At 40.1% G+C, this 21,282-nt stretch overlaps 2 protein-coding genes and 1 pseudogene across 7 annotated transcripts in view; 1 reads left to right on the forward strand and 2 right to left on the reverse strand.

Moving 5' to 3' along the window:
* The window catches only part of MAPKAPK5 (MAPK activated protein kinase 5), a 36,350-nt gene that overhangs the window by 7,240 nt on the left and 7,828 nt on the right, over nucleotides 1–21,282 (forward strand). For 3 of the 6 annotated variants that reach the window (XM_067700617.1, XM_067700618.1, XM_067700619.1), the window contains exons 2-9: nucleotides 3,351–3,424; nucleotides 3,910–3,985; nucleotides 4,780–4,877; nucleotides 6,306–6,418; nucleotides 7,853–7,938; nucleotides 8,690–8,785; nucleotides 17,536–17,616; nucleotides 20,093–20,280. In XM_067700617.1, coding sequence (XP_067556718.1) covers nucleotides 3,351–3,424; nucleotides 3,910–3,985; nucleotides 4,780–4,877; nucleotides 6,306–6,418; nucleotides 7,853–7,938; nucleotides 8,690–8,785; nucleotides 17,536–17,616; nucleotides 20,093–20,280 — 812 coding nt within the window. The remainder of the gene's footprint in view (nucleotides 1–3,350; nucleotides 3,425–3,909; nucleotides 3,986–4,779; nucleotides 4,878–6,305; nucleotides 6,419–7,852; nucleotides 7,939–8,689; nucleotides 8,786–17,535; nucleotides 17,617–20,092; nucleotides 20,281–21,282) is intronic. The other 3 variants (XM_067700621.1, XM_067700622.1, XM_067700620.1) reach the window with 2 other exon arrangements.
* On the reverse strand, nucleotides 8,689–17,233 carry LOC137204209 (small ribosomal subunit protein uS5 pseudogene; annotated as a pseudogene).
* The window catches only part of TMEM116 (transmembrane protein 116), a 132,361-nt gene continuing 128,466 nt past the window's right edge, over nucleotides 17,388–21,282 (reverse strand). Inside the window, exons 11-12 of the mRNA XM_067700627.1 lie at nucleotides 20,916–21,018; nucleotides 17,388–17,538 (exon numbers count right to left, since the gene is read on the reverse strand). Of these exons, the coding sequence (XP_067556728.1) occupies nucleotides 20,929–21,018 (90 nt within the window). The 3' untranslated portion in view covers nucleotides 17,388–17,538; nucleotides 20,916–20,928. The remainder of the gene's footprint in view (nucleotides 17,539–20,915; nucleotides 21,019–21,282) is intronic.

Here is a 21,282-nt window from a genome sequence, read left to right on the forward strand (position 1 = left end):
CATTTTTCTAGATTCCACATATATGTGTTAATATACGATATTTGTTTTTCTTTCTGACTTACTTCACTTTGTATGACAGTCTCTAAGTCCATCCACGTCTCTACCAGTGACCCAGTTTCACTCCTTTTTATGGCTGAGTAATATTCCATCGTATATATGTACCACATCCTCTTTATGCATTCATCTGTCGATGGGCATTTCAGTTGCTTCCATGACCTGGCTATTGTAAATAGTGCTGCAATGAACACTGGGGTGCATGTGTCTTTTTTTTTTTTTTTTTTTTTTTGCGGTATGCGGGCCTCTCACTGTTGTGGCCTCTCCTCCGGACGTGCAGGCTCAGCGGCCATGGCCCATGGGCCTAGCTGCTCCGCGGCATGTGGGATCCTCCCAGGCCGGGGCACGAACCCGCGTCCCCTGCATTGGCAGGCAGACTCTCAACCACTGTGCCACCAGAGAGGCCCTGAACGACACAGATTTGAACTGTGTGGGCCCACTTATGTATGGATTTTTTTTCAGTAAAGATGGATTACAGTACTAAATGATCTGTGGTTTGAAACCATGGATGTGGAACTCCTGATACGAAGTCTGACCCTAAAGTTATACTTGGATTTTGTTTTTTTTTTTGCGGTACGCAGGCCTCTCACTGTTGTGGCCTCTCCCATTGCGGAGCACAGGCTCCGGACGCGCAGGCTCAGCGGCCATGGCTCACGGGCCCAGCCGCTCCACGGCATGTGGATCTTCCCGGATCGGGGCATGAACCCGTGTCCCCTGCATCAGCAGGTGGACTCTCAACCACTGCGCCACCAGGGAAGCCCCTATACGTGGATTTTTGACTGTGCCAGTGCCAGCACCCCTAACCCCCTATCTTGTTCAAGGGTCAACTGTACTTCATTCCATGAGTCTATATCCTTATTTAAGACAGTGTATAGATTAAAAATATATATATTTATTTATTTATTTGGTTGTGCTGGGTCTTAGTTGCGCCAGGCGGGCTCCTTAATTGTGACTTGAGGGCTCCTTAGTTGTAGCTCGCCTGCTCCTTAGTTGCAGCACATGGGCTCCTTTGTTGTGGCTTGTGAACTCTTAGTTGTGGCATGCATGTGGGATCTAGTTCCCTGACAAGGGATAGAACCCAGGCCCCCTGCATTGGGAGCACGGAGTCTTAACCACTGTGCCACTGGGGAAATCCCAGTGTATAGATTTCTTTAGCAGAACCCAGTCAATGTATTTGTCATTGATACATTTGAGGTAGTCCATAATTTTCTTCAATAAAGTGTCTTAATTGACCCATGCCTTTTTACCTTCTCTTTGCCATTAAAATATGTGAGAAAATATGCCATCTACACATAGAAGAGTCGGCTGATGTGAGAATGTTACTTCTTTTGCCCAGCTGGGCTTAGTGAAGTCTTAGAACTGGTTAGTGTTTATGGCACCATCAACAAATGTGCAAGAATTAAACCTGGTAAAGAGGACAACAGACGTAAGAAAAACAGGGTTCAGAGATCAGGGCTGTAGAGAGATCTGGTAGTGCTTCTCTTACCTTCTGCAAAGCCAAGTGTCAAAACTTCAGTCAGAGCCTCTATAATTTGAACTTTCTTGGCTGTCCATTAGGTAGAGTACCATCTTAATAAGCACCAGTGCAGTGAAGAATTTGGTCTAATATTATTTTTACATCCCAGGAACTGGACATATGAATAGTCCTTTGATCTGACTGTAACAAATAATTCCGTAGAATGAATCTGTCTTTTCCATTGAGTCTCCAGTGAGTGTATGTCTTCATTAGAGGCCTGGCAAATTTTACTCTACCATGAAGCATAGACTATGCTCCAATTCTTTCTTTCCCAATTCTTTCTTCCTCTCTGTCTTCTCAAATACTTCTGAATCCGGCAGGATAGGCAGTGGAAACATGAAGGAGGTAGACAGGTTAAATGGGTAGGTTTGAATTCTGTTTAGGAGATGGTGAGTAGAGACCTGGGACCTCCCTAATTGGGCAGGATTCATTCCTAATCCTCATGCAGGGGCCTGGGCAGTTATCCCTGATAGCTGGGGATGATGCCAAAGATGAATGATGCTGGGGAAGAGGCCAAAGCCATAGTTTCTAGTCTTATCAGTGCCTGTAACTCACTGTGTGACTTTGACAAGCTCCTTAACCCTGATATACAGTTTTTCAGAAGAGAGTTTGTGTAATGATTTTGCTAGTCCCTCGCAAATCAATGTCCTTCCATCACCTGGTTTTAGTCCACCTTTCTAGTCATTCATTCCATAGTTATTGAGCATTTACTATATGATGGGAACCTTTATCAAGAACTGGCAGCAGGAAGGTGTGGAGATGAAGGCTATTCTAAACTTGTTTTATACACTTACATATTCATTGGACAGAAGCTGTTTTCATCTCTGAACTTATCCTGGTGTCTGGCACTTACTAACTGCTCATTGAGTTTGTGTTACATGGACAAATATTCTGTTCCTATACCTGGGAATCAAGATTCTGTTGCTAATTATAATCTATCAGATTTTCATTGCAACAAAACAATTTGATAGTCTCATGAGTTTTGGCCTAATTTCTCCAGGTCTGTAGTCGGTTTTCTGTTCTACTCGTGGAACCCTGAAAAATGAATTTTAGCCTACCACAGTTTAAGTGTATGGCTTTCTTGCCTAAAAACATATGGCAACAGAAGCTCAATATTTAGTGACTACACAGTAATTCAATAAAAACTTTAATTAAACTGTAGAGGCTGTATCTGGAACTATTGAAAGCTATTGGAATCTATTAAAACTGTGAAGAATATAGTTATACAGTGAATGTGACAATATCTTTGTACTCAAAATAGCACTTGAAAACTAGATAAATGTACTACAATATTTATTACTATTTTATTTGAACTTTTAAGTTTTAATTTATTCAGTTATTCCAATTTGATCAACTTGTTCAAGGATATAGACCTCTATATCATAGCAGCATATATCAGACCAGTCTTTCTGGAATCTCAGAAAATATACTTGACCATTTGGCAAATAAGTACTTAGTAGTGAAACATTTTGAAAGAATATCTTCTTCCCACACTCAAGAAAAAAAAAACCACGAGTATTTACTCACATGGACCTTGCAGATGAGCTGAAGAATTTCTTTTTATCCTAAAGTTTGCCTTCTCTTGTTGGAAAGCAATGCCTAGCATAGTCCTGTAGGCGAAATGTGTAATTATAAAGCCCTACACAAAGCTCTACTTATCAGCTTCTTTCAGAAGCTGAGATGTTGAGCATTAAGGTTTTCTGTTGTCCCACCTCTGCTTAACTATTCAGCTTTTTAACTGGAGAATCATTCTCTGCCTCCTCCATTTTTATTTTAATAGGAAACCTCCATTTTAGAGGAATACAATATCAATTGGACTCAGAAGCTGGGAGCTGGAATTAGTGGTCCAGTTAGGTAAGAGACCCATGTGCAAACTATGACACAATTGTTCTCAAGAGCACCTGTTCGAAATACATCTTAAGTTAGAAGCATTAGGTTTGCCAGATTTGTGAAACAGCCTTAATTTAACAAGCAGAGGTATTTATGATAGGCTTTTTCTCATCCATTTAGAAATATATTTAAGTGACGAAGTCACATGATCTGTAACAGAATCATTTAAGATGTTGATACCATGGAGCCACTGTATGAGTCACTTGTAGCCAGCAGAGGCCATTTTGTCTTTCTTGGCCAGCATCAAGTTGATTTCACATGTCTAAGGCCTGTGAAGGGTGGGCGAGATGCCTTTCTGCCTTTCCATCTGCTAGACCTGGGGGCAAGTTTGTTCTGATGTGCCTGGATATATTTTTGATTAGAAGCACAGTTCTCAAAGAACAGCTTGCTAAATTAGTTTTCACTGTAACTTAGATAATTTCTGATTGAACTTTTTTCTCCAAATCTAGAGTCTGTGTGAAGAAATCTACCCAAGAACGGTTTGCACTGAAAATTCTTTTTGATCGTCCAAAAGCTAGAAATGAGGTATGGTCCTTTATTGCCTTGATTTGCCTAAATATTTGAAGTGCCTAAGAATTATTCTCTTTACAAGTAAGGCAGCTTCATGGAGAGAATACAGAGATTCACAAAGAATTTTATGTTCATACTTACTCTCTTTATATTCATACTTTTTGCTATTCCATGTTATCATTATAAAGCAGTTCTTCATCCATCAATACCAAAAGCTGTTAGTGAAGTCTTGCTTCCTTTCAAACCACCTTTTGTTCTTTTTCAATTAATGCGATTCTTATACCCCAAAATACTCAGGTTTACTTCAGCTTTTGCTTATTGGAAAAGGTCTTTAAAGAGTGGAGATAAAATAGTATGAGGAAGGTTCTAGTGAATAGTGTATTGAAAAGATGTTGCAGGAGAACTCTGAGGATGTATTTCTAGTTTTTAATAATAGGCATTTGTTTAAAATTATTTGGATGTGGTGATGACATGTTAATAATATGCAATGAAGGACTTATTCTTTTGCGTAGAGATATATGAATAATTTCTGAAATAAGATGTATTATTTACCAAATTTTTCATTTGCTAATAGATAGGACAGTAGAAGTAAATAAACCTGTTGGCGAGGTTTTTTTTCATGGAAAGAGCATTAAGGAGGTAATCTCTGTATGAAAACACTTTTTTTTTTACATCATTCCAGGTGATAAGGTTTTTTACTGTAATAGGCTCATCCACGGGCCTAGTGTGGTCAGTTTTGGGGGGAAAGTTTGGAGAGAAAATGTTGGCATCCCCTAGGTACAGAAACATTTCCTCTGTTCTTCTTTAAGGTACGTCTGCACATGATGTGTGCCACACACCCAAATATAGTTCAAATCATTGAAGTGTTTGCTAACAGTGTACAGTTTCCTCATGAGTCCAGCCCCAGGTAAGACTACACAGGGTCATTATCACATGACCACCTCTCCATATGTAAGCCAAGGTGTAGTGGGGTCTTCTTTTCTTTTGTGCCCTCTTTCTCTCCCTTCCCTTCCCTCCCTCTCTGCCTGCCTCCCTCCCTTCCTCTTTCTTTTTCTTCTCTCCTTTACTTTTTAATTTGGAAATTTTCAAACATTTGTAAGAGAATCATGTAATGAATCCTTAAGTACCCATCACCCAGCCTCAACAGTTATCAACTCATTGCCAGCCGTGCTTCATCTATACCCTACCCACTCTCCTGGACCCCCCTGAGTAATGTGGAATTAAAACAGATTCTATTTCAAATTAGCAAAAGGAGACCAAATATTATTCTAGGCAATGTCTTAGAAGTTGATATGGCAAAAAGCCCTTATTGCTGAATCTGACATTCCTTTTAAAGGAAGAAATCAACATCATTCTTTTAGCCTCCAAATGTTTGGCAAGCTCATTGGGTGTCATTCTAAATCTTTTCCAGGGAATTCAAAGTTAAATAAGGTATGGTTTCCATTGAAGGGACTGAGATGTAAACCTATTATTCTAGCAGTGTGATAGGTACCAAGGAGAGGCATGCATAAAGTATTTTGAGCTTACAAAGGAGGAGAGCTGCCCTCTGTAGGCTAGGGAGGCGAGGTGTCTCAGAGCAGTTACGTGGGGGCGAGGACCTGAAGGGGGTGAGTAGGAGTTTTCCAGATGGAAAAAGATGGAATTTGTAAAGAAGAATGGGAAATCAAATGATTATTTCTTAAAATTGTGCTCTGTTGGTGAAAGCATTTGGATGGAAGCTGGAAGCATTTATATCAAAGAGTGGTAACCAAAATTCGGATTTTTTTTTTCACAACATGAGAATTTTTGCTTTTATTTAGTAGCTGTGTAACCCTATCTGGCTATCTTGCTGGGCATGCTGTGGGTCATATGGAAAACTAGTGGAGTGGGGGCAGGGAGTAGAGAGGGGGAGACAGACACACACACACACACACACACACACACACACACACACACACACACACACACGAGAGTGAATAACCAAGACAGCCCAACTGAATGACTTGATATTCATGTCCTATACAAAGTCGTATTCTGTTTTCGATACACTTTCAGTGTATCTTCCATAAAATGTATATACAAGTTAAGTACAGAATCTTCAAAAGGATCATTGTCTTCAAAACTAATTCTTCTGCTTTCTTTTAGCTTCTTAGAAACCTTTAGGTCAGGGATAGTCCTCATTCATAGTGTCCAGCTGGTAGTGACAAGGGATCCAACTCAAAGGGGCTTGGTAGGACTAGATTTAGGAAGTAGTAACACTTTGTAGATGAGGTATCTAGGTTAGCTACTTGATGTTTCAGTTTTGTTTTGTTTTGCTTTGTTTTTTAACTTAACAAAATCAAATGCTTTCAAACAGGGCTCGACTCTTAATTGTAATGGAGATGATGGAAGGGGGAGAGCTATTTCACAGAATCAGCCAGCACCGGCACTTTACAGAGAAGCAAGCCAGCCAAGTAACAAAGCAGGCAAGTTAACCCCGGGTACCAATCAAACTGCCAACGGTGTTGGTTAACAAGCACAATTTCATTGGGGGGAATAAAAGAAAGCTTGAAGAAAAGCTCTATTTGATCTCTCATTGCCTGCTTTGTTATGTAATTAGAAAAGATGCCTTGACAGGAGGAATGTGACCCCCTTTTATGCTTTGGTGGGGGGAACCTGTATTCTTAAGTGGTTTTCAATTGTTTGCCTATGATAAGATTTAAATAAACTCTGGAAGGAAGGTAATCTTAACTCCTTTTTAGATTGTAGATAATCTTTAGACGTATAGCTTCCAAGCACTGTTATTGGACTTTGAGATAAAATGCTAGTGATACTACCTGAAAGACTGTATGGTGTAAAAATATGTTCTAAGGCAATTACATATAAGATACTTTATGCTTATGAGTCACCTTTCTCTCATCAGATTTTAATAGTAGTCTAAGGTCTTTGTAATTCTGGGTTATTCCTGGTTTTATGTTCTCTCTATTTTGACGTCACATTTTATTGCTAGAGGAATGATGTACGTCACAAACAATACTAGGAATCCAACTGGAAATAACCTCATGAGGAGATGAAAAAGCTAAACCCTCAAGGTTTCTCTTCAGGCCAAGCAAGCAAAGCAGAGAGAAGCAGGACACGTAGCCCAACTGGTTCTTAATGAAAAAATTCTTCCAAATTTTCTGTGAGCCTCAAGCATTTTTTGATGCCTCCTTTCTGGTAGGGAGGAACTGATATTTGGAATGCCAAGGCAATTCCATACAGAGTGTTAAAGAACAGATAAAATCTGTTCTATTTGATTTTAAAAATTATAGCTTGTATTTTTCAAATATTAGGCCTAAAGGATGAGCTCTGATAATCTTCTGTAAAACCAAACTCCTTTAAATCCACCTAAACAGGCAACATTTTCAACCAGTGGGACGGGCAGATTAGAACATCAGGTGGAAAAATCCATTCAGCTGCTTTCTGTTGTTCTTGAAAGCAGAACTTCAAGTTGGGCTCCCTGAAGAGTGCAGGTTTCCTTTGAGTCAGGCATTAGTGCCACTGCCCTGCTAGGGGGAAGCCAGGCCCTCTGAAGACTGCCTGGCCCAGTGTTTGCTTTGCAGTACTTGTCACATCTCAGATTAATGGAAGTGCAAGTATTTCATTTTTCCCATTTCATACAGGATTTAACCATCAGTTGATTATGACAAAGAATTGTTTTACTGTTGTATTTTTTCTTTTTGTTGAACAAAATACAGCTTAATTCATTTCTATTTCTTGATATCTGAAATCTTACTTAATTTCTGCTTTAAAATTGAAAACTGACCACAGTCTTAATTGACTTAGTAAGGATCATTTTTTAACATCCTGAGTTCTCTAAACCAGGGGAATTAAAGAGCTATCTTTTCTAAGATATGGTTGCTCCATTATGTCCTTTCCAGATAGCTTTGGCTCTACAGCACTGTCACTTGTTAAACATCGCACACAGAGACCTCAAGCCTGAAAATCTGCTCTTCAAGGATAACTCTTTGGTGAGATGACTTGCCCTTCTGTATTTTAGTGCTGCTACTCTCAGTATAGTTCAGGAACAGTGTGTAGGTGTGTATATGTTTGGAGTGCTCTGAATCCATGGTGAAGAGGCTTTAGGCCAAAGCGCTGCAAGCAGCTTACTTTTCCCATATCTGTTTCCTTGCTAGAGGCTCAGAGAAATTGTACCATACCCCTGGCATCGATCATTTTGGATGACACTGATGTGTGTTTGTACATAAGGACTTTAGATTTTGGATATTATTTGGAAGGACTTTGGGAAGGGGCAGGAATCTATATGCTGTTATATGTTACCTTGGAACTTAGTGGTTGTGTTCAGTGTTAACCCTCATAAGGTGTGTTTTCCTCTCCAGCCCCAATCCATGCCCCATGCACTGTGTCCCACCAGATAACTTACTCTGGCTATCATGAAGCTGATGTTGAGGGTGAAGCAGCACCCTAGATTGATGAGAGATAATGGGCCAATAGAGTCAGGAAGCATCTTGATTTTAGTGCTGCCTTTACAAGTTATAAAACAGGGATAATTGTGAGTGGGTAGAAATTCCTTACTTCTGTATTACTAAGAACAGTTTCTAAATATGAATCATTGTCTCCAGAGCTGAGGACATGCTACTCATAGGTTCAGGTCTCAGCTAGAAACTCCTGAGAGCTTAAGGTAACATGTCTTGCACCTGCATTTTCCTTTAACGTTTTCCGAGAACTCTGGAGCAGTGACTCCCATTTGTTTTATTGCAGGATGCCCCAGTGAAGTTGTGTGACTTTGGATTTGCCAAAATTGACCAAGGTGACTTGATGACACCTCAGTTCACCCCATATTATGTAGCACCTCAGGTAAGCATGTGCTGTTTCTTCCGTAGGATGTGTCACCAAGCTGCCTGTAGACTCACGTTTCTTCCATTCCACAGCATGAGTGGGTATATATTACAAATGGAAGGAGGACTCAGCTTCACAAACCTATAGGCTGCTTAATTTGGTGCAGGCATTTTATTCTTTTAAAAGCAGCCTTATTGAGGTATGATTAATATACAATAAAATACTTCTACATTAAGTGTAGTTTGATGAGTTTTGACAAATGGATACTCCTGCGTGAACATCACCAAAGTCAAAATACAAAACATTTCCATCACTTCAAAAACTGTCTTGTGTGCCTTTGCAGTCATTCTGCTCCCAGCTTAATCCCCTTAATTAAAACCACTGATCTACTTTGTCATTATTGGTTAGTTTTGCCTGTTGTAGAATTTCATAAAAATGGAATTTTGTACCTTTTGTGTTTCACTTCTTTGGCTCAGCATGTTTTTCAGATCCATCCATGTTTCTGTGTGTATCAGTAATTAGTTCCTTTTTATTGCTAAGTAGTATTCCATCATATGACCAAGCCACATTTGTTTATCCATTCACTGACTGATGGCCATTTGGGGTTGTTTCCTATTTTTCACCATTAGGAATAAAGTTGCTAGGAACATTCATTTATGAGTTTTGGGGGACATACCCCTACCTTTAGGTAAAATCTTTTTCCAAAATGGTTGTATGCACCACTAATGTAATGTAAATGTTCCAGTTTCTTCACATTCTTATCACCAACTTATGTTTGTTAGTGTTTATAATCTTGGTCATTCTGGTAGGTATGTTCGTGTTATTTCGTTATGGATTTAATTATAGCATTTTCCTGATGGCTACTGTTGTTGAATATTTTTTCATGTGTCTACTGGCTGTTCTATTGTGAAATATGGGTACAACATTCTGTTGTGTAGTATGGGTACAAATCTTTTGCCCTTTTTGTGTTGTTTAATAAATGAGATATAAGAATTTTTTAAATTATATTCTGGATACAAGTTCTTTGTCATATATATGTATTAATATTTTACTGCTGCTGTAACAAATTGCCACAAACTTAGTAACTTAAAACAGCACACATTTATTACCTTACAGTTTTGGAGGTCAGAAGTCTGAAATGGTTCAGGATGTCAGCAGGACTGTGTTCCTTTTGGAGGCTCTAGGGGAGAATCCATTCCCTTGCCTTTTCAGCTTCTGAGGCTACCTGCATTCTTTGGCTTGTGGCCTCTTTTTTTTTTTTTTTTTTTTGCGGTACGCAGGCCTCTCACTGCTGTGGCCTCTCCCATTGCGGAGCACAGGCTCCGGACGCGCAGGCTCAGCGGTCATGGCTCACGGGCCCAGCTGCTCCGCAGCACGTGGCATTCCCCCAGACCGGGGCATGAACCCGTGTCCCCTGCATTGGCAGGCGGACTCTCAACCACTGCGCCACCAGGGAAGCCCTGATTTGTGGCCTCTTCCTCCATTTTCAAAGACAGCAATGTAGGTAGCATCTTCCAGTGTCTCTGACTCTGACTGAGGATAATTGGTCAGATTATCCTGGGTAATCCAGGATAATCCCCCATCTCAAGATCCTTAATTTAATCAAATCTTAGAAGTCCCTTTTGCTATGTAAGGTAACATATTCATAGATTCCAGGGATTAGGACAGGACTTCTTTGGGAGGCCATTATCCTGCCTACAACATATGTATTATGAATATTTCTCTCAGTCTGTGGCTTGCATTTCAGTTTTCTTTTTTTGTTTTTTGGCCATGCCACATGGCATGTGGGATCTTAGTTCCCTGATCAGGGGTCGAACCCATGCCCCCTGCATTGGAAGCACAGAGTCTTAGCCACTGGACCGCCAGGGAAGTCCCCATCAGTTTTCTTAATGATCTTTTGAATAGTAGAAGTTTTAAATATTGATCAAGTCCAATTCACCAATTCTTTTTTTCAATGGTTAGTGCTGTTTGTTCCTAAGAAGTCTTTCCATATCCATGGAGATGAAGATTTTCTCATGTTTTCTTATTAAAGGTTATAGTTTTAGCTTTTACATTTTAGACTGTGATCCATTTGAGGTGTGTGTGTGTGTGTGTGTGTGTGTGTGTGTGTGTGTGTGTGTGTGTGTGTGTAAAGGGTCAAGCTTCTTTTTTTCCCTTATGGATGTCGTTGTTTCCATATCACTTGTTGAAAAGACTATCCTTGCCTCATTGAATTACCTTACAGTTTTGTCGAATTGAATTATTTTGCAGTTTTGTCGAAAATCAATTGACCATATATGTGTTGGTCTATTCTAGGCTCTATTCTGTTTATTTGATACATACGTCTATATATCATCTGGATCACTGTAGCTTTATATTAAGTCTTGACCTATATTAAGTCTTGACCTCAGATAGTATAATAAGTCCTTCAAATGTATTCTTTTTCAAAATTGTTTTCACTATTCTGGATCCTTTGCATTTCTCTGTAAATTTTAGAATTCAATTCTCTATGACAGAAAAGCCTCCTGGGATTTGATTTGAATTGTATTTAATCTATAGATGAATTTGGAGAGAATTGACATCTTAACAATATAAAGTCTTCTATTTAATGAACGTGGTATATATTTTTTTTTTTTTTCTGTATGTGGGCCTCTCACTGTTGTGGCCTCTCCCGTTGCGGAGCACAGGCTCCGGACGTGCAGGCTCAGCGGCCATGTCTCATGGGCCCAGCCGCTCCGCGGCATGTGGGATCCTCTCAGACTGGGGCACGAACCCGTGTCCCCTGCATCGGCAGGCGGACTCTCAACCACTGTGCCACCAGGGAAGCCCAAACAGTATATCTTTCCATTTATTTAGGTCTTTCATTTTTCTCAGAAACATTTATATTTCTTAGTGTATAGGTTTTATACCTATTTTCTTAAATTTTTTCCTATATTTTATGTTTATGGAAATTATTGGAAATGATATTTTTAAAAATTTCATTTTCCAATTGTTTGTTTATAGTTTGTAGAGAAATAAATGATTTTTGATCCCTTGAATCCTGGGATCTTGCCTAAATCGCTTATTAATTCTAGTAGATTTTTTTAATAGATTTATTAAGATTTTCTACATACAGAGTCATGTCATCTGTGAATAAAGATAGTTTTACTTTGTTCTTTCCAGTATGTTTGCCTTTTATTTCTTTTCCTTCCCTTATTGTGTTGGCTAGAACTACCAGTTGAATATAAGTGATGAGAGCAGACATCCTTGCCTTGTTCCTGATCTTACAGAAAAAATGTTCAGTCTTTCACCATTAAGTATGATATTAACTGTTATGTTTTTTGTAGATGTCCTTTATCAGGTTGAGGAAGTTTCCTTCTGTTCCTAGTTTACTGAAAGGGAATGTGTTAAATTTTACCCAATGCTTTTTCTGCATCTATTGAACTGATGATATATTTTTTCTTCATTTTGTTAATATGATGAATTAATTCATTTTCAGGCATTATACCAATCTTACATTCCTAAGATAAAACTCAGTCATGATGATTGATTTGTTTTGCTAATATTTTGTTAAGGATTTTGTGTTTTTTAACAAAAGGGATATTGGTCCATAATCCTTTCTCATAATGTCTTTGCCTTGTTTCAAGGTATCAGGGTAATAATGCTGACATCATACTATTAGTTGGGAAATGTGTCTTCCTCCTTTATTTTCTGAAACAGTTTGTGTAAGATTGGTATTTTGGAGTTTTCATTGTGGATTTTTAATGATGTAATCAATTTAAAAATAGGTATAGGTCTATTGAATTTTTATATTTCTTCTTGAGCCAGTTTTAGTAATTTGTGTCTTTAAGAAATTTGACTGTTTTTTAATTTATTGGCATAAAATTATGATAATCCCTTATTAACCTTTTAAATCTTTGTAGGATCTGTAGAGATGGAGGTGGAAGTCTAGAAGTTGGCTTGCTGCTTCTGTAGTTAGTCCTTTAGTATGGGAGTAGGGAATTGAGTCAGTCTACTTAGGAGTTGAGCTTAGTGTGAGCTCTGTTGTTGCTATTGTTATTTTTACTGTGTCACTGGCTTGAGATTCCTCTCTTGTTACCTTGTGCTTAGGGTGGGGTTTGGGGTGCCACAGGTTTGTGTGTTTTTTTGTGTTTCTTCTCCATCTTTATCTTTGGCATTGGCTGTGTGCCTCTGCCTCAGAGGGGCTTTTGCTTCACAGTCTTTTTCTGCCACTAACAGTGGACTGCTGTTACTTATTACTTGGTGCTTGCTAGCCTGATGGAGGGTGATGGCAACGATGGGTGGAGAGGTATCTCTTTTCTGAACCAGCCTCAGTCTTGGTCAGGTCCTGTTTTCTTGGTTCTTACCATGGTTCGTTTATCCACTCATCTGTTGATGGACATATACATATATATATAGCTGGTGCTTATTCTTTCCGAGATTTGTTTTATATAAGCCTTCTTTAAAAAATTTTTTTTATTGAGATGTAATTGATACATGATAAACTATACATATTTAACTTGCACAACTTATAAGTTTTGACATACACACACACTCATTAAACCATCACCACAGTCAAGGTAGTGAACATATTTGTCATCCCCCAAAATTTTACTGTGCCCCTTGAAATCCTTCCCTGCCTCTCTATTTTTCCCTTCATTGCCAGGCAGCAGTTGATCTGCTTTCTGTCATAGATTAGTTTGCATTTTCTGTAGATTTATATATAAAGTAGCACATCGTATGGTATTTTCTTTTGGGGGGGGTTTCTTTCACTCAGCAAAATTACGTTTAAGATTTATCCATGTTATTGCATGTATCAATAGTTCTTTCGTTTTTACTGCTGGGAAGTATTCCACTATGTGGATATACCATGGTTCGTTTATCCACTCATCTATTGATGGACATCTGGGTTGTTTTCAGTTTTTGGCTGTTAAAAATAAACGTGTTACAAACATTTTTGCACAGGTTTTTGGATGGACATTTATTTCCTTTTCTCTTTGGTAAATACCTAGAGTGGAATGGCTAGATCATGTGGTAGATGTATTTAACTTACTTAGAAACTGCCAAGTTGTTTTCCAAAGTGGTGTTCAATTTTACATTCCCATCAGCAGTGTATGAAAGTTTCAGGTCCTCCACATTCCTACTAGCATTTGGTATGGACAGTCTTTTTATTTTTTATTTATTTATGTATTTTAATTTTTTTTAATATTTATTTGGTTGCGCTGGGTCTTAGTTGCAGCAGGTAGGGTTCTTAGTTGTGGCTCACGGGCTCCTTAGTTGAGGCTCGCCAGCTTCTTAGTTGTGACACGTGGGTTCCTTAGTTGAGGCAGGCAGGCTCCTTAGTTGTGGCTCGAGGGCTCCTTAGTTGCAGCTTGCTGGCTCTTTAGTTGCAGCACATGGGCTCCTTAGTTGCAGCATTCATGTGGGATCTAGTTCCCTAACCAGGAATCAAACCCGGGCCCCCTGCATTGGGAGCATGGAGCCTTAACCACTGTGCCACCAGGGAAGTCCCCTGGACAGTCTTTTTAGCCATTTTAGTGACTGTGTAGCAGTATTTCATTGTGGTTTCAATTTGCATTTCCCTAATAACTAATGATGTTGAGCATCCATGGTGCTTCTTTGCTGTCTGTATATTTTCTTTGGTGACGTATCGGATCAGATCTTTTCCCCATATTTTAAATTGGATTGTTTATTTTCTTATTGCTGAATTTTACAGTTTTTTAAATATATTTTGGATATAAGTCATTTATCAGATATATGCTTTGGAAAGATTTTCTTCCAGTCTGTGGCTTATCTTTCATTCTCTTAACAGTGTCTTTTTTTTTTCTTTTTTTAAAAATTGAAGCATAGTTGATTTACGGTGTTTCAGGTGTACAGCAAAGTGATTCAGTTACACACATGCACACACACACATGTATATATACTTTTTCAGATTCTTTTCCATTATAGGTTATTTCAAGACATTGAATATAGTTCCCTGTGCTATACAATAGGTCCTTGTTGTTTATCTATTTTATATATAGTAGTGGGTATCTGTTAATCCCAAATTCCCAATTTATCTCTCCCCCACTTTCCTCTTTGATAACCATAAGTTAGTTTTCTAAGTCTGTGAGTCTGTTTCTCTTTTGTGAATGAGTTCATTTGTATCACTTTTTTAGATTCCACATATAAGTGATATCACATGATATTTGTCTTTCTCTGTCTGACTTCACTTAGTATGATAATCTCTAGGTCCATCCATGTTGCTGCAAATGGCATTACTTCATTCTTTTTTATGGCTGAGTAATATTCCAGTGTGTGTGTGTGTGTGTGTGTGTGTGTGTGTGTGTGTGTGTGTGTCTATCACATCGTCTTTATCCATTCCTCTATCGATGGACATTTAAGTTGTTTCCATGTCTTGCCTATTGTAAATAGTGCTACTGTGAACATTGGGTGGCATATATCTTTTCAAATTAGTGTTTTCATCTTTTCTGGATATACGCCCAGGAGTGGGATCACTGGATCATATGGTAACTCTATTTGTAGTTTTTTAAGGAGCCTACATACTATTTTCCATAGTGGCTGCACCAATTTACTTTCCCACCAACAGTGTAGGAGGGTTCCCTTTGCTCCACACCCTCTCCAGCATTTATTATTTGTAGATTTTTAAAAAATATTTATTTATTTGGTTGTGCTGGGTCTTAGTTGCAGCAGGTGGGATCCTTAGTTGTAGCTCACCAGCTCCTTAGTTGCAGCTTGCAGGCTCCTTAGTTGCAGCACTTGGGCTTTTTAGTTGCAGCAGGTGGGCTCCTTAGTTGTGGCATATGAACTCTTCGTTGCGGCATGCAAATGGGATCTAGTTCCCTGAGCAGAGATCAAACCTGGGCCCCCTGCATTGGGAGCGTGCAGTCTTAACCACGGTGCCACCAGGGAAGTCCCTATTTGTAGACTTTTTGAGGATGGCCATTCTGACTGGTGTGAGGTGGTAACAACATCTTCTGAAGAGCAAAAGATTTTAATTTTGGTGTGAAGGCCAATTTGTTAATTTAAAAAAAAAATTTTATGGACTCTGCTTTTGGTTTTCTATCCAAGAAATCTGTCTTAACTCAAGACCACAAAGATTTTATGCTACAAGTTTTATAATTTTAGGCTTTACATTTGGGTCTGTGATCCATTTTGAGTTAATTTTTGTATAATGTGTGAGGTATGGATCCAAGTTCATTTTTTAGCATTTGGATATCTAGTTGTTCCAGTACCATTTGTTGAAAAACTATCTTTTCTCTACTGCATTGCTTCTGAGCCTTTGTCAAAAATCAGTCGAATGTATATGTGTGGGTTTATTTTTGGATTTTCCACTCTGTTCCATTGATCTCTTTGTCTGTCTTTACACTAATACCATACTGTTTTGATTATTGACACTTTTTAATAATTTTTGAGATAAGGTAGTTTTAGCCCTCCAACTTTGTTCTTCTTTTTCATAGTTGTTTTGGCTATTCAAATTTCTTTGCATTTCCATATGAACTTTAGAATTGGCTGTTTACTTCTACAAAAAAGCATGCTGGGATTTTGACTAGGGTTGTTTTAAACGTATAGTTCAGTATGGGATCACTGACATCATAACAATATTGAGCCCTCTGACCCATAAGCCAGCTGTATTTTTGTCTTTGGTTTTGCTCAGCAATATTTGTATAGTTTTCATGTACAGGTCTTTCACATGTCTTTTTAGATTTATTCTTAATTTTTTTTTTTTTTTTTTTTGCGGTACGCGGGCCTCTCACTGTTGTGGCCTCTCCTGTTGCGGAGCACAGGCTCTGGACGCGCAGGCTCAGTGGCCATGGCTCACAGGCCCAGCCGCTCCGCGGCATGTGGGATCTTCCCAGACCGGGGCACAAACCCCTGTCCCCTGCATCGGCAGGCGGACTCTCAACCACTGCGCCACCAGGGAAGCCCAATTCTTAAATTTTTATGCTCTCATAAGTGGTATTTTCTTTTTCAGTTTTAATTAATTCACTTTATTATTCTTGTGTGAAAACACAAGCCTTGTGCAACACAAGATGGTCAATGAATTGCTTATAGGGAGCCTTGGTGAGCACAGTCCCCTTCGAGAGGTCAGGTGTAAGATAGCTGTAGGTCTTAGAGGTGGCATCGAAGGTGGCCTTGGTAAAGTTGCCCAACGAGCCTGTGCAGCCGCTGACCAAGGGGTAACAGTTTTCAGTGCCTGCTGTCAGCAGCAGCTTTGTGGCCATGAAGACCAAGACACTAGCAGTGGATCTGGGTGCAAGGTTGAAGCATACCAGCAGAGAGCTGCAGTATCCTGTCACCTTCAAGGAACTGTATGGGGTTTGCCAATCTTGTGTTTCCAGGAGTCCCATTACCCATGACAGCGGAGTGGTTGGCCAGGAGGATGGCCCTGTGGATGGCAGTGGTTACCTCCTTGGAGCACTTAACACCCAGACCCATGTGACTATTACAGTCCCTCATGGCAACAAATACCTCGAACCTGAACTGCTGGCCAGCACCATTCTGCTTTCACTGCTTTCAAAGGCATAAGGGACTCCCCTAGGGAAAAGTAACCTCAGATCGAGAGGAAGAAGAGATAAATTCTCCTTCAGGGACTTAATCTTCATGTCCTTGACCTCGGCAAACACTGATAATAAATTGCTGATTCCAAGAAAGAAAAAAGTTTTTGAAAGTATTTATGTAGAGTTTTTTCAGTTGTTGATTGTTGACTGCCAGTGACTACCCTCTTCAGCCTTCCAGCAGTCTGTCTCAAGCTGCAGGTCGCTGGTGTGATTTTCAGTAAACTGTCCCCTTTGGTGTAACTCTGACAGGTACTGGAGGCACAGAGAAGGCATCAGAAGGAGAAATCTGGCATCATACCTACCTCGCCAACACCCTACACTTATAACAAGGTACGAGAGGAGATACTAATCTTTACCCCTTGGGTGTAGCCCCTCTTCTCCTATGAGGTGTTTGTGGCCCTCTGGGAAGGTGGCAGATTCCATTCTTATCCCTTAATATTGCTGCCCAAGAGGCTGAAAGCAGCCACATATGCAGAAGAGTGGAATTCAAGTATTTGTCTGATGAAATAAGATTCATACCAGTTTAGGTTTTGCAGCAGGAACCAAAGGCTATGGTCACCTGGAGGTTATTTATTTGGCTAGCTGTACAGTCCACTGATCACATTTAAAGATATGTTTGTCTTGCTTTTTTGAGGTGGAGGCCATTTCAGAGAATATTATTTGTCCATTTATGGTGCCATTCTTTCTAACCCCATAAAATACCCAACTTAGAACAGTGTCTGGTACACATAGCAAGTGCTCCCAAATGTTACCTGGTACTTCACAGTTCTTAATCAGTAGCCTACACATCAAGCTTCTCTGTTCTGAAGTATGAGAGGTTTAGGGCCTCTTGAAACAGGTCCTAGAGGTCCTGGAGTCACTGAGTAGATCAGAAAAAAATGATGCTGCTTGGGGACTCCAGGTGATATAGATGGTAGAGAGGGAGCTGAGGATGGTAGAAAGGCAGGCCAGCTCTTCCCGGTCCCACACCTTTAGAGGGCCCCACATATTCCTAATGCATGTGCGTGCACACATGCAGGCATACATATTGAAGAACACACAGGCTTCTGTGGCACTCAGGACCCTCCACTTGCATTGGCACTGGCACTGGCACAGCATGACCAGAACGCTAAACAACTACTTTCATGATTAACACTGTTCAGTCCCCAAGTAAGAACTGCTCCACATCATCTTGATCTACTTGCAAAACTGTAGGCAGCTGTGCCCTTATATAGTGAAGGTTGGAAGTGAGTGCTGTGCTGATTATAGTCAGTCAGAAACTGCTTCCTGCTTCCCAATGCAGACAGGAATTGAGTGGTAGAAGCACTTAGCTAACAGAGATATTAATTTACTTGATACGGTCTTCTCGTCATGAATACAATGGATTCTTGTGTGATACATTATTTCCCAGTACTATTTTTTTCTCCTCTTCCTGTTCCATTTTGTGAATCTAGTGGTGTTTGTGAATTAGCATGGCATTCATAAAATTTACACTCCACAGATGAGTAGTATATTGAAATAAGTTCATATTACATTTGAATGTGTATATATGTTGGTCTAGTTATAATCTTTATATTGGCAACTAAGTGAACACTGACTGCTACATTTACAAATAATTTTTTAAATAAAAATAATGTAAAAAGATGTAGTTAAAATTTCAGAAGTTAAATAAATACATCAACGTTAATTAAAAAGAAAAAGAGGCAGTAGGCCAGGTGACTTGCTGTGACTCCACCACCATTCAGCTGTATGATGTTGGTTGGTGCACTTAGTTTCACTCTTGACAGATGACCTTAGAGATGACAAGATCTCTGTAGTATCAGTTTCCTCATGTGAACTATTTTTTAAGATTTCTCTCCACCTCTATAATTTTATAAGTATGTTCTACAGCATGGGTCATGTCATCTATAAATGTCTACTAGTATGATGCCAAGACATGGCTGAGAGTACCTGAGACACCTCATTTTCCAGGCTTCACTCAGAGCAGCGCACAGCTGTGGTGTGAGGAGCGTGTGGCCACAGTGGCAGGTTCCCTGGGCTGCCTTTCTCAGGTGGACACTGCTTTTGTCCTGCAATTCAGGAGGACAAGCCTCTGTGTTGAAGCCTCTGAGGACCCAGTTTCCGAGGCAGGTAGAGCTATGTTTAATTAAAATAGGAGTCCTTTATTAATAAGCATGCTGTGACTACAGGCCATGAAATCACCTTAATATCTACAGACATGGTAGTTGGTGGCAGTTTTGTTTCGTTCAGAATATCTTCCCCAATGGTCTTGCAAATGGGCACAGTGAGTCCTTCATGGCCAAAGGATTGCTTTTAGCCTCCTGTTTTTCCCTGCAGTGCCTATCCCTAATCTTTGTCAGACTGCTTTGGGCCTTTATAAAATGACTTGTGCTGTTTTATAGAGTCAGCCCACCTGTGTCCTAGCTGCTTTGTTCCTGCACCCTCAGCCCTGCCCAGGTGGACAGAGTAAATGTTTCACAACCAGCTGGCTTGTATCTACCACTTTTCTGGCTGGGGACAAAGTATCCTACATCTGTACCCAATAATCAGGTAGCAGCTTGGGCCTAAGCAGTGAGAATAAGTGACTGTTTTACCCCAGACTGGCCTTGTATATATGGTGTGCACATGTGTAGTGTTGGTAGCACGTAACAAATAAGGAGAGAATGGTTAATTCTCTTAAGACTTCCTGAAGCTTTTACAGTCTCTGTGAAGTGATTCTCGGAGATATCAGCCTGTGTATATCAGGGGCTGTTTCTGGGTCAGTCCTAGGGACTTTATTTTAGAGCTGTGCCTCTGCTGTGAGTGACCATGTTCTTTTTGCTTTCAGAGCTGTGACTTGTGGTCCCTAGGGGTGATTATCTACGTGATGTTGTGCGGATACCCTCCTTTTTACTCCAGACACCACAGCCGGACTATCCCAAAGGATATGCGGAGAAAGATCATGACAGGCAGTTTTGAGTTCCCAGAGGAAGAGTGGAGCCAGATCTCAGAGATGGCCAAAGATGTTGTGAGGAAGTGAGTCCCCAGGCCACTGCGGGGGGAGGCCAGGGAGGCCTTAAAAGTGGTGGAACACAAAGGAATGTTGGGTAAAGGAAAGTCATTTGTTTCCCAGGCATGCTCCTTCTCATTTTAGCATCACAGAAAATTTTCCCTGGAGCCTGAGATGAGAGTTCTCAGTGTCCACACCTTGGTGAAATTGGAGCTTTGCTCCCTCCTGTTGCACTCCTAGAATTTGTCCTTAGGGTTGAATCCAGGTCCCTTGGTAGCCATTGTATCTGTGAGCATTAATTTAGGACCTTAAATGGTAACCCCCCTGGTGTACCCTTCCTGCACCGAGGTTGGTCATTTGGGACAGACATGATTCCAGGAAGTGAACTGGGGTGCTAAAATGACCATGATGCTTTTGGCTTTTCATTCCTTAGCTGCTGTGGGAGTGTGTGATTGGTTGTGCAGGGCCTGGACCCCACCTCCTGCCCTTCCTACTGCTAGTTGGTTGCTCTGGTGTATATTAAGATGGAAAGATTTAGAAGAATTAGGGGTAGTGAATGGATGATGGAGACTTGACATTCAGAATCCTTTGGAGAAATTAGCTAGAGCACTAAGAAAGAAGTCAGACCTAAATATGAGGTGTCTTTGCTTTTTCTACCCACCTGTGTCAGAGGCTTAGCGGACTGGAACTTGGACGCTGTTCTGGTATCCTACTGCTTGTTCTTCACTGAGTAACTTTTCCTCTTTTGGTTTCAGTTTCTTCATCTGTAATGCGATAAAGATAAGCATTAAAAGGGCAGTACCTGGGAACTGTCTCCTAACAGTACAGCTGTTTCTGTATGGAGATTACTCTCTTTCAGAAGTGAGCTTGTTCTGTTGGTTAGGTGTTTATGTATTCAAAAAGGGACTAGTTTCTAAAATATACAGGTGAAAGTTTTTTAGGAGGGTGGAGGCAATGTTTAAATCATCATTTGTCTTCCTATGCTCTTTCCCTGCTGTATTCTCAGTTACTTAACCAAAATATCAGTA

This window comes from Pseudorca crassidens, chromosome 12, assembly GCF_039906515.1.
Source record: "Pseudorca crassidens isolate mPseCra1 chromosome 12, mPseCra1.hap1, whole genome shotgun sequence".
Taxonomy (NCBI): Eukaryota; Metazoa; Chordata; class Mammalia; order Artiodactyla; family Delphinidae; genus Pseudorca; species Pseudorca crassidens.